Here is a 13,706-nt window from a genome sequence, read left to right as displayed (position 1 = left end):
ACAACTTACTTGAGCATACGACTCCAGCATCTTCCCCATGTCCACAGTTCTCCTTTCCAAATCCACGGTGTGAGCAGCGATCTATGTAGCTCTCAGTTCCAGTACACTGAACATCATCCAGCCAGGTCGGTTCACGTCCCTGACCAAAGCGTGCACCACGAGGAGCGCTGACGGCTTTACCACATCCAAGCTGTCTACACACCACCTCTGCATCCTTTAAGTCCCAGTAATCATCACACACTGTTCCCCAACGCCTATTGTGCTGGATCTCCACTCGACCACAACAGATACTCGGTCCATTCACCAGCCTGACTGGATTACCTCCTGATTTGTTATACAAAAGGTAGAAGGTTTTACTAATGATGTACTATCAGCCACTAATAATGACTGATTTTTTTCTATCACTTTTACTCAGGAGCCATAAAATAAAATAATATTTAAAAAAACAGTTGAGGTTGAAGAAAAGCTTGAACTTTGAATTCTGAGAATTCTCAATTTGTTTTGACACCTAAAAGTCCATTTCATATCTGAAACACAAGAATCTCAGATGAACAAATATCAGAGTATTGAAGTTTTGCCCATTTTTCCTCAAAAAGATTGCCGTCAAATAAAGAGAAATAATATTAGAAATAAAATCAGTTGAGAAAACTTTGAAATACCCCGTTTTCAATCCTTATATGCTGAACAATATTGAATTTGTCTAATCTTGTAAATAACCAATTTTTTTTAATCCAAACTATATTCAAAACTTTATATTTTGCATGCTTTTTTCCCCTTAAAATGATTGTGGTTAATACAAAATATTTAAGCTTGATACAGTAAATTCAGGCCACAAAAGGATTGATGGAAAAATGGCAGTTCATTTTGCCTTGACTAAAGGGTACATGCACAATGAGGCATTTACATTCATGAAATGAACAGATATTAATCTGAACAATCTGCTACCATCCATTGGATTAAACAGCAGCTCATCGGAAAAGACTAAAATATAGTAATGTGTCTGTTCTAATGTGATCATTTCTATAGTTGTGAACAACACCTAGACCGTCAGCAATGTGCCAAACAAACTGCACGATGGTGATGGAACCACTGTGTAAAGCTACTATAACATATAGCATGATAACAGAAGCTAATTTCACAGACATTCCACAACATTAATTAAATGCCACTATAAATAGATGAAATGTATGAGGTGTTTTCCTTTAATTAATCAAAAAATAATAATTGCTGCCAAATCATTATAGTAGAAAACAGGCCTGGCGCATTAAGGAGGCAAGAGAAGGGTTTTAGTTGAAGGCCCTCAGTTGTTTTTTCTTCCCACCCCGACCCATTTAAGTTTTATGCAACCTTTGGAAAAAAAATAACAAAAACAACAAAAATATTACCTGAGATGCAAGTAACAGTAATGAAACACTGAGGAAAGATAAAACTGAATTTAGCTGGTTCTTTTACTTAAAGATCCTGACATTGTTGGCTATTATTTTGTTGATTTTATGAGTCATGTCTCAGTGGTTAGAATCGTCCCCAAATTCTATTATTTTGCATCATGTAGACCTACATTCCAAGTTTTCTGATTCTCTAAATTGTGCGAGAACGCTAAGGTTTAAAGCTAGACGGCCTTTCAATTTCATAAAATCAGTGAAATTTAGTTCCCTCTGAAATCTGGTCATTGTGATATATGTTTATTTCTGGAATATCTCAAAAAAAAATATCAGGCCATTCTGTGGCTGGGAAGTTATTTAATTTGAGGGGAGTAAAGCAAATAATGTGCATGAAATCACTCGCTTTGCGCAGTCAAGCAGACAGAGGAAGTCCGTGTGCGCACGCACAGGTTTACCTTCTTCTTCTTCTTTTGGGTTTTACGGCAGCTGGCATCCACAGTGTTGCATTACTGCCATCTACTAGCCTAGTAAACTAGACCCACCAGCCTAGCGGCCAAAAACATTTTTGCCTACGAGTGGGTCTAGCCTCGCACCATATCAACAACACACCCCGGGCATCAAATCGTGCCCGCCAATCACAACGCAAGGTTTTTGTTTGGATTCTTTGGGCGGGCTTTTGCAGGTGTGGCGACAAGGCTGCGCGACGCTGGAGAAAGCACAACAGGAAAGATGGCTACGGCTAGTGAACAGCGCTAGTTTGACACCGCTTTGGAATCAGTTTTAGAAGAATTAGACTTGGAGTTTTCGTTGAAACATGAGCAGGAAGAGGCTCTCCGCTCATTCCTTTTCAAGAAGGACGTTTTCGCTGTTTTGCCGACCGGCTATGGCAAAAGTCTGATCTACCAGCTGGCTCCGCTCGTAGCCAAAAGGATGGGGCTAGTTTGTGCAGTACGAAGAATTAATAAACAGCTTTGAAACATTACTTTTTGATTGTTTCTTATTTTCCCGTTATTTTAAATTTAAGGGAAATTATTTCACCAAACACCACTAAATAAAAACTCTCAAAAACAGTTTAAGCAAACCCTTGAAAAACACTTGAAAAATAAATGAGTGTATGTTAAGTATGTGGTACAGACTCCAAACTTGTGGTCATTATCTCCAAACTTGTTAAGATCTAGAACCTGTTTCAAGGCCTCCCCCACTGCTTTCTGTCGCTCTGACTACGTCACAGTCACTGTTGCGCTGATTGGTCAGAGCGTTGGCCTATACGCACAGAGACAGTTTGAAAGACAACGGGTTGTTCCTACCCACCCCCTTCGGAAATGTCTACGACCGAGACCAGACTAAATATTCACATTTAGTCTGGCTTGCCAGGCTAGCCATCTACAGGTTTCCCTTTGAGCGTGCACTGACAGTTCCATCATTCTGTCGCTAAACAAACAGCTGATCACACCGAGGTGCTCGCTGAGCACCCATATTTATTAGCTTGGTCCTGCGTTTCCTTTCCTTTATACATAACAAAACGTCTTTTCTTCTCGCTTTCTTTCCGTTACTATAGTCGCTCTTTCACGTTTCATTCGCACACTCACATCCTCCATTTTTCTCTGTTTCAAATTTGTATCCCACAATGCCTTGCGTGAACGGGGAAAGCCCACCACATGATGCATGATGTAGTATCTTGAATTGGGTCATGGTGAAGCAGGAAAACATAGCAGAGAATTTATGACCATGTGGAGATAAATTCATTAATTGTTCTGTTTAAAAAAAAACTAACAAAATTAGAAGTCTGTGATTCGAATTCAGCAACTTTCGGTCACTAAACAAAAATAATTGGGTGTTGGGAAAATTCTTTTATGAGCTACACTTGAAAAATCTTAAAGGCAATACAGCTTTAATATCGGCTTCACCACTGCTGTGAAATAAATGTACAGTGTATTTTATTTTGAAACAGTTGTCTTGTGTTATTGTTACTGAGCCTTTCAGAGGCTACTGCATGGTTAAATCAATTAATTTTATTAAACCTACAACCAGAACAATTGTAAGTGTTGACCTGGCAAACTGCCCCAAATATTCTTATTTCAGATTATAGGCATGGTGCATAAATGAATTGAAAGGGAATTGTTCGCATCTTGTCAAAATGCTGCTATATTGCTGCCCACAGGATGAAAAAAAAGCAGAAATAGGTATCGAAGGATGACAACGTACTGTTTTACTATGTAAAAAGATTCACCCTTCGCATTTTCAACTGCCCAGTCAGTCACTTTATCCTGTTGCCTATCTACAGAGGTTGGCAAGCAAAACAAACCAGTGGGTTTTTTTTTTTGGCATAACATGTAAAATATATTAGCTCACGTAATCTATCCAGATGCCAAAATGATAGCCAGCGACTTCAACACGGTGGAATTTGTAGCTCTTGTTCCCCAGTTCTGAAACTCTGTATCCACTTAAGTTGATTGACATTTATTAAACTCTCTAAGGTGTCAACAAAATAATTGCACTAGACTTCTAAGGGTTTTTGTTTGTTTGTTTGTTTTACTAAGTGATAAAAGTTAATCAGTGCAAAAAGAAATATAATTCATAACACATTCATGACAAGGTGATGAGTTTTTCTGTACCTGAGCAAGTAACACCAGCATCTTCACCATGGTTACAGTTGTGTGATCCGAATCCATTATGAGGGCACTGTGTGATGCTGCTTTCACTTCCAGAACACTGAACATTATCCAGCCATATTGGGCCACTTCCCTGACCAAAGTGTGCACCTTGATGAGCAGTGACAGCATTACCACATCCAAACTGTCGACACACCACCCGCGCATCATTCATGTCCCAGTCGTCATCACACACTGTTCCCCACTGGCTATTATAATATACTTCCACTCTACCAGAGCAGGAGTGACTGCCACCAGTGAGTCGTGTGTTAGCGCCATCTAAGACAAACAACAAAACACGTTAGTGTTAATTAATCATGATGAATCTCATTACTATATTACAGCACTTGAACTACTATGTGTTAAGCTAACATTTCTGTCTTTCCTAATCGTTTCTCAAAAAAAAAAAAGTCAGATCTTTTACAGAATAAACTAGAAAGGCACTCGGTAGAGTTCATACCTCCACCAAGCCACATATTTGGATTTGCATCAAAATCTGATCAATTGTTCCTTGGCCCATGGCTCACCTTTCTTCAAAATTTCATCAAAATCTGTTCACTACTTTGAGTTACATTGGGAAATGACAAACAAAACAGAGGCGAAAACGTAATCTCATCCAACAAAGTTGCCGTTGATAATAATGACTATTATTTGAATTAAGTAATTAAATGTTATACTGCATGTTAACACATTTTAAATCCAATTTCTTACTATTTTAACCCACCACCTCCAGATTTGGATCAGGATTTTCTTAGCAATATATTATAAAAAAATTCATTTTTATGGACAATTAAAGCTACTTGAAAGAGGGAAAAGGAAAGTAAAGGGAGAGAAAGAAAGAAAAATATACAGATTAGAAAATTAATAAAATACATTTGCATTCAAAATAAAATACAAAAGAGAACTAAATAACAGCACAAATAAAAACAAAACAAAACAGGACAAAACATGAGAGACAAAAACTAAGAGGAGGAAGAATGGAATGAAAAGAATTAAAAACATTTTCAAAGAACAAAAACAAATCAGAAAACAGGTAAATCAGTGAATACAGTATAAACCTTCCATTAAAGCAAAATGCAAAGTAAAATAAAAATTTCCAGCAGATTTTTACAAAAATGTTTAGCTGCCTGTAAAGTTGATTTCATCTAGTCTGAAATATTACATTGAATATTCCAGCTTTTTATAACCTTTTTAAAAATTATTTTAGCTTCTGCTCGCTCTTTTTTTCTACAGCTGGATGAGTCGACATCCCCATAGAGGAGATGAGTGAATAAATTAAATCAATAAGATTAGTCTATGCAAGACTTAAAGGTAGACTGCCTTTAAGATTTTAAGTGTGGGTCATTAAAAGAATTTTCCCAACACCCAATTATTTTTGTTTAGTGGACTGAAAGTTCCTGAATTTGAATCACAGACTTCCAATTTTATTAGTTTTTTTTAAACAGAACACTTAATGAATTTATCTCCACGTTGCCCTAAATTATCCGCTATTTTTCCTGCTTCACCATGACCCAATTCAAGATACTACATCATGCATCACGTGGTGGGCTTTCCCCGTTCATGCAAGGCATTGTAGGATACAAATTTGAAACAGGAGAGAAAAATGGAGGACGTGAGTGTGCGAATGAAATGTGAAAGAGCGACTACAGTAACGGAAAGTGAGAAGAAAAGACGTTATGTTATATACGAAGGAAAGGAAATGCAGGACCAAACTAATAAATATCAGCTGCTCAGCGAGCACCTCGGTGTGATCAGCTGTTCGTTTAGCGACAGAATGATGGAACTGTCAGTGCACGCTCAAAGGGAAACCTGTAGATGGCAGTAATGCAACACTGTGGATGCCAGCTGCCGTAAAACCCAAAAGAAGAAGAAGGTAAACCTGCACATGTGCACACGGACTTCCTCTGTCTGCTTGACTGCGTGAAGCGAGCGATTTCATGCACATTATTTGCTTTAATCCCCTCAAATTAAATAACTTCCCAGCCACAGAATTGCCTGATATTTTTAGATATTCCAGAAATAAACATCTCACAATGACCACATTTCAGAGAGAACTAAATTTCACTGATTTTATGAAATCGAAAGGCTGCCTAGCTTTAATATGCATAAAAAATATAAAGTTGTAAAAAAAAATATCAGTAAGCTGTTCCCCAAAGTATTGTAACCCCATTTAAAGAGTTCAGACAGTCAGGGTCTGTCACTAGTTGTAGATAAACTGTATATAAACAGACAGCTCTTTAAATATTCCAGCATTACTGCATGGCTTTTTGAAAGGGAAATTCAGCAGAGATGGATCAACTTGAATGAAATCCATGTCCATGTTTATGCCCAAGCCCATGCCAAGGTCAGAGTCTAAGTCAGAGTACAAACCCACATCCACGCCTGAGTCCATGCCCATGCTCAAGCCCATGTCTAGGCCTGAGTCCATGTCTGAGTCTATGCCTGAGCCTATGTTTAATGCCACACTCAAGCCCATATCTATGTCAGAGTCCACGCTCATGTCTATGCCTGAGCCCCTAGCCATCCTCTTGTCCATTTCCAAATTCAAGCCTGAAGCAAAGCCTCTACCTGTGTCCATACTCCCATTCAAAGCCCGATCAGAACCCAAGCCTTCGCCTAAGCCCAGTTTCCGGTGCCATGTCCATCCCGAGCTAGAGTGGAGCTCTGAGGGAACCTCGTCCAGCACCAGGTCCTCATTCCCAGGGCCAACCAAGGACGATTTTAACTCTGGGAGGAAGCTCCTTAGGGGGAGGTTCTGTCACATCCACGTGCATTTGTGGTCTGAACTTGCAGAGTGCGCCTCAAGGACTAATTACTATGCACCTGTTCCTGATCAGAGCACAATCACAGCGTGCACTTATAAGGACTCTCTAAGCACACAGACTTTGTGAAGTATATGCGTTGTAACCGGCATCTCTTGGTTACCAAGCCTTGTATTGTTTTTGCTTCTCTGGCTATCAGCTCTATTTTCTGTTTACCTCGAATCTGATTTATGATTGCCTCCATTACTCTGTTTGCACCTCAAAGGACCCTTGCTTGCTTCACAACCCTGCCCTTTTCTTATGGCTTTGTATTGTTTGCATGCCTATAAATAAACTCTTCTTCCACTTACATCTGTCTAACCACACCATTACTGACCAAAAAAAAAAAACCTTTTATCAATGAGTAGGTGTGTTCAAACTTTTGACTGGTACTGTATACGCATCACTGAATTCAGATTATATTTCATTCTCTTCTTCACTGTGTAAAGATTTTCGAGCCATAACTGGTCACAGTTTTGGGATCTGCTGCATTCTACAGGTTTATACCACTTGTACTCCAGGCCTGGAGGATTACAAACGAAGATGATGACGATGATAGTGGTGAAGAACAGTCAGTCAATCTATTTGATATTTTTGTGTTACTGTATTGCACAACATTTGTGTGTCTTGCTTTTTATTATACCATGTGCTTGCACAGTGTGTCAAAGTTAAAAATAGTTTTATCATAAAAGAAGATCTGAAAATGTCTTACTACAGCGTGATGTGCTTTGAGCACAGGAACTCATCTGTTTCCTGAAGGGAAGACCATTTATACACACTTTCATTCTGACTATTCTATTTGTATTCTCTAAACCAGGAGGTGTCTCCATCTGGTAAGAAGAGTTGAGACAAAGTGTGTCCAGATTTTCACTCTTTTCATGGGTTAAGAATTTTTTTTTTCCTTGAATGAGGAGACATGGCCAAAACTATTGGTTCTCTTTCATTTTAAGTATTTGAAAAACATTTGAAATTATTCTGAAATGTTTTTCCATCCAAATAAAAAACTTGAATCAGTAGGGAAGAAGTTAGATGCTGCCCCTTACAGTAACCTCCTTCCTTTGGAGCCATGAAGCTGAACACTCCAGTAAGGTTTGTGTAGTTCAATATTTTATTCAACCAAAACTTGTATTTTCTCCTTCGCCTCCACCTCCATTTTATGGTGTAATGTACGCTGGGGAATTGGCGATTTGTTAGGAATTAAAGTCTGTAGGCTCAAGTTACCATATTGAATTCATCTCATCATCTCATCATCTCAAGCCGCTTTATCCTTCTACAGGGTCGCAGGCGAGCTGGAGCCTATCCCAGCTGACTACAGGCGAAAGGCGGGGTACACCCTGGACAAGTCGCCACGTCATCACAGGGCTGACACATAGACACAGACAACCATTCACACTCACATTCACACCTACGCTCAATTTAGAGTCACCAGTTAACCTAACCTGCATGTCTTTGGACTGTGGGGGAAACCGGAGCACCCGGAGGAAACCCACGCGGACACGGGGAGAACATGCAAACTCCACACAGAAAGGCCCTCGCCGGCCACGGGGCTTGAACCCAGGACCTTCTTGCTGTGAGGCGACAGCGCTAACCACTACACCACCGTGCCGCCCCCATATTGAATTATTTATTCAAATTAAATTCTGAAGAAAAAACATTTAAGGATTTTTTTTTCCAAAATGTCCAGATGGGGAGAGTTGGGACAGTTCATCATGTTCTGGGTTTTTTCTTACGGTTTACAAATATAAAATAGTTTTAAAATGTTTGAGGATGGAACTGTTTTGTGGAGTCAGGTTTCGGGTAAACTGACATTTTCTATTGCTGTACCAGCATTGTGTGTTCATACAGTTCATACGGGACAAGTTTACAAGATAATAAATAAAAATTAAACATGTAGAATCAAGCTAGGTATTTTATTTTTGTCCCAAGTCTCCCAAAATAATGTCCCATATCTCCCCTCAATGTCTAAAAAATAATGAGAGAAAAAATGAAGCCTGAAGGCCAATATATGTGACACTCTGAGAAACTATCTTGTGGTAAGAGGGTAGAGTAAATCCTGTCTAATGCAATATGAATGTGATGCAACCTGCAAAGAATTTCGCACAATCTACAAAAGCTGAAAACTCATCCCAAGTCTCCTCACCTGCCCTATAATAAATGTTAATCATTCCAGTGTACTGCTGAATAATTTCTCTATACAAATTCCTTTTCCTGGATTCATCCTATTTTAATTTCTTAATTTAAGCCTTGGTTATTGGTGTCAATTAACAGGATAAATAATAATACTTTAAAAAATTAAAGCTAGTCATGTTGAAGTAGCCGTTTAAACCTTAGCCTAAGCACAAGTGTATTATATGGCTGAGAAAATCCATGTGTTATGGTCCAGAATGTCTGTTTGTGTTTACATGGAGCTCCTATCCGTCATTTAATAGACACTCCACTTCCCAAAATCCCATCATCTGCCTGACAATAAAAACAGCAGGGCTGAATCCGGTAAGTGCCCAGCACAGCAAGATAATTCTCCTGTGAGCCAAAAACATAATGATAAGAAATGCAGTCAAGCTAGAATAAACAATGGCAGTGCCTTTCCAAGATGGAGTATTTTACTCCCTCCCGGTGAAGGAGATGAAGCTGGAAGTAGAACGAACAACATTTACAGATACATCCGTAAACACAATCTACGGTATATGAAGCTCTGAAGTGTTCAAATGACTTGCTTTACACATAGAATCAAGTAAATATGTTTTTATACCTTAGAGAGCCAGGTGAGACAATGCTTCATATGAACTACCTTCAATGACATGTATGTAATGCTACCTAACTCACATGCAGCTAATAATGTTCACACATAAGCATAAAAACACATTAGAGATCATTACAAAGAAAAACAACACAGCAGTGGCATTCTGATAAATCAGTATAAGATGAATTTATTGTATTTATAGTGTTGTAACGTGGTTTTTAAGCAGTTGCATGGCCAAGCGTACTTAATAAGGATGTCATGACTGGGATTGTTAATGCTAACTGTAGTTGAACTATGGAGGTTCTGGAGGTGTGGCTTTGCATGCACTTGCTTAAGGAGTGGAAAAAAAAAGCATTTAAATGTTGCTGGACCCAACGACTTTACTGTTAGAGACCTAATCCTGAATAATTTTGAAGAATTTATTCAAATGCAAAAAAAAAAAAAAGAAAGAAAATGCACTTACCAGCCAGCAGTGAAGCGCTAAGAAGACTGACTATGGAGAGAAAACAAAGAGGAGGAATTTGATTAAACCGGTGATGCAAAATCTCAAAGCCGTCTTAAACTGAAATATAAATAAACCTCAGCTATATTTGAATATAATATATAGATTTAGGCACTGCCTAAAAGCAGAGCTCCCATCTGTTTCTGGGTTGTAGAATTTTCTTATATCATAGCCAGCCTCTTTTGTTTTATTTTTCTACCGTTATAGTTACTATACTGTTTCCTTATGTTGCACAAAATGTCGGGCGACAACAGTGACAAGTTACTCACTACTATACTGCCCAGACTACTACTCTACTTCACTAGTTGTTGGGTTTCCTGGGGTGGCAGGCACACACACACACATTACCGAAACCATCAGAACACAACTCGATGGGTCAGTGCTTACAATAAGTCGCAGCCGATTGGCCCTGGCCGCCATATCGGCCGCGACACCATATTGTCAGGGCCTTGAAATCGTCACGGCCGATTATAATGTCCAATTTTCAGAAAATCGGCAAGAATTTTAATATAAATAACTATCTATTTGGTGAAAAGGGCCATCACAACTATTTTCGTTCAATTCCGTATGTAATTTTATGAGTGATGATGTCATTTCCTCTGCCGGGCTAACCGGTGGTGCTCGAAAAAAAAACCAACCGGCAGTTCGAGGTGCACATTGATTTTGGGTAGATTTTGCGGAAGTTCACGGGGTTTACGTATGTGTGATTCATCCTAAGACTGATACATTCCCCAAGAAGCATAAATCGAACAAAAGTTTGGAAATTCAGGAACAGTCGACTACCAAATAGCCGGTCATTTTTTCTAGGCACCGCTTGTACATAGCAGAAATGAAATCTCAGGTAACGAAAATGAAACTAAAATAAACATGTCCAAATTCGGCAGTTCAAAGACAAGCACGCTCGCTACATTCAAAAAGTTCACGTTTTCTGACAACTTTTGATGCTGATACGAGGGAAGTTGACGGCAAAGTGCTTCTGGAGAGAGTTTCCTGCAAGTTATGCAAGGCACATGCCGATTTTACGAAGAAATCTTTGCCAAGTGGAAAGGTGAGAGAGTCAGCAATGAGGTTCATAGATGGCATTACAGGAAGCATTAGCAAGCACCACCTACTGAGACATTTGGATTCAGATATACACAAACGTGCTATTCAAGCTGAGACAATTGACCCATCAGGAGTTCAGTCTGAGTCAGCTGACTGTCAAGCTGGGCCATCGAGTTTGTCAACCCAACCCAAAATAAACAAATGCTTCGATACATACACAAAAGAATGTTATATGAAACTATTCAAGGCAGCATACAGATTAATCAATGAGAGAATGCCTTTCAAAAAGTACTATGTTCTTGTGAAGTGTATGAAGGATTCCAGTGCTAAGTTAGCTGAAGGAAAGAATATTGAGGACAGGAGGAATGCAAGGGAATTCAGTTCATACAGTACAACCCCGATTCCAAAAAAGTTAGGACAAAGTACAAATTGTAAATAAAAACGGAATGCAATAATTTACAAATCTCAAAAACTGATATTGTATTCACAATAGAACATAGACAACATATCAAATGTTGAAAGTGAGACATTTTGAAATTTCATGCCAAATATTGGCTCATTTGAAATCTCATTACAGCAACACATCTCAAAAAAGTTGGGACAGGGGCAATAAGAGGCTGGAAAAGTTAAAGGTACAAAAAAGGAACAGCTGAAGGACCAAATTGCAACTCATTAGGTCAATTGGCAATAGGTCATTAACATGACTGGGTATAAAAAGAGCATCTTGGAGTGGCAGCGGCTCTCAGAAGTAAAGATGGGAAGAGGATCACCGATCCCCCTAATTCTGCGCCGACAAATAGTGGAGCAATATCAGAAAGGAGTTCGACAGTGTAAAATTGCAAAGAGTTTGAACACATCATCATCTACAGTGCATAATATCATCAAAAGATTCAGAGAATCTGGAAGAATCTCTGTGCGTAAGGGTCAAGGCCAGAAAACCATACCGGGTGCCCGTGATCTTCGGGCCCTTAGACGGCACTGCATCACATACAGGCATGCTTCTGTATTGGAAATCACAAAATGGGCTCAGGAATATTTCCAGAGAACATTATCTGTGAACACAATTCACCGTGCCATCCGCCATTGCCAGCTAAAACTCTATAGTTCAAAGAAGAAGCCGTATCTAAACATGATCCAGAAGCGCAGACATCATCTCTGGGCCGAGGCTCATTTAAAATGGACTGTGGCAAAGTGGAAAACTGTTCTGTGGTCAGACGAATCAAAATTTGAAGTTCTTTATGGAAATCAGGGACGCCGTGTCATTCAGACTAAAGAGGAGAAGTACGACCCAAGTTGTTATCAGCGCTCAGTTCAGAAGCCTGCATCTCTGATGGTATGGGGTTGCATTAGTGTGTGTGGCATGGGCAGCTTACACATCTGGAAAGACACCATCAATGCTGAAAGGTATATCCAGGTTCTAGAGCAACATATGCTCCCATCCAGACGACGTCTCTTTCAGGGAAGACCTTGCGTTTTCCAGCATGACAATGCCAAACCACATACTGCATCAGTTACAGCACCATGGCTGCGTAGAAGAAGGGTCCGGGTACTGAACTGGCCAGCCTGCAGTCCAGATCTTTCACCCATAGAAAACATTTGGCGCATCATAAAACGGAAGATACGACAAAAAAGACCTAAGACAGTTGAGCAACTAGAATCCTACATTAGACAAGAATGGGTTAACATTCCTATCCCTAAACTTGAGCAACTTGTCTCCTCAGTCCCCAGACATTTACAGACTGTTGTAAAGAGAAAAGGGGATGTCTCACAGTGGTAAACATGGCCTTGTCCCAACTTTTTTGAAATGTGTTGTCATGAAATTTAAAATCACCTAATTTTTCTCTTTAAATGATACATTTTCTCAGTTTAAACATTTGATATGTCATCTATGTTCTATTCTGAATAAAATATGGAATTTTGAAACTTCCACATCATTGCATTCCGTTTTTATTTACAATTTGTACTTTGTCCCAACTTTTTTGGAATCGGGGTTGTACATAGCTGATGCTATTCGAGAGAAAATAGCAGTATTATTGTGCACAGAGGGGACTTTCGGCATTTTGACAGATGGTAGTGAGCCCAAAAAAACAGGTTCCGAGAAAGAATTGGTGTTTGTGAGGACTGTTAAAGATGGCTTGCTGGTATATTATTGTGTTGGACTTGAAAATGTCAAGGACCATGGTGGGGCAGATGCAGAAGGGCTAAAATCTTGTCTCGATCAATCATTCCACGACCTGGGCATCTCCAATACAGATTAACTGAAATGTATGGTCTCAGCTACATCAGATGGAGCGAGTATAAATACTGGCATACACACCGGTCTTCTCACCAGATTGAAAAATGAAAGATCATGGATATTGACAATTCATTGTGTTAACCATCGGGCAGAATTGGCTTTGAAAGATGTTCTACTTGCTAACAGTCAAATCAAGGCGGTGGACGATTTTATGATACAAATATATAAACTGCACAAGAAGTCAGGAAAACTCCGCAGAATGTATAGCAATGCATGTCAATCATTAGACATTGATTCTTATACATTTCCTAGAACGTATGGGACAAGATTCATTAGCCACCGTCTCCGAG

General features: G+C 39.3%; 1 protein-coding gene across 1 annotated transcript in view; it reads right to left on the bottom strand.

Moving 5' to 3' along the window:
* The window catches only part of LOC132868913 (deleted in malignant brain tumors 1 protein-like), a 38,641-nt gene that overhangs the window by 6,104 nt on the left and 18,831 nt on the right, over nucleotides 1–13,706 (bottom strand). Inside the window, exons 2-4 of the mRNA XM_060902215.1 lie at nucleotides 10,038–10,067; nucleotides 3,998–4,312; nucleotides 10–324 (exon numbers count right to left, since the gene is read on the bottom strand). Coding sequence (XP_060758198.1) covers nucleotides 10–324; nucleotides 3,998–4,312; nucleotides 10,038–10,067 — 660 coding nt within the window. The remainder of the gene's footprint in view (nucleotides 1–9; nucleotides 325–3,997; nucleotides 4,313–10,037; nucleotides 10,068–13,706) is intronic.

This window comes from Neoarius graeffei, chromosome 20 (genome assembly GCF_027579695.1).
Source record: "Neoarius graeffei isolate fNeoGra1 chromosome 20, fNeoGra1.pri, whole genome shotgun sequence".
Taxonomy (NCBI): Eukaryota; Metazoa; Chordata; class Actinopteri; order Siluriformes; family Ariidae; genus Neoarius; species Neoarius graeffei.
The sequence above is the reverse complement of the archived record's forward strand: the minus strand, read 5'-3'. Positions and strand labels throughout refer to the sequence as shown.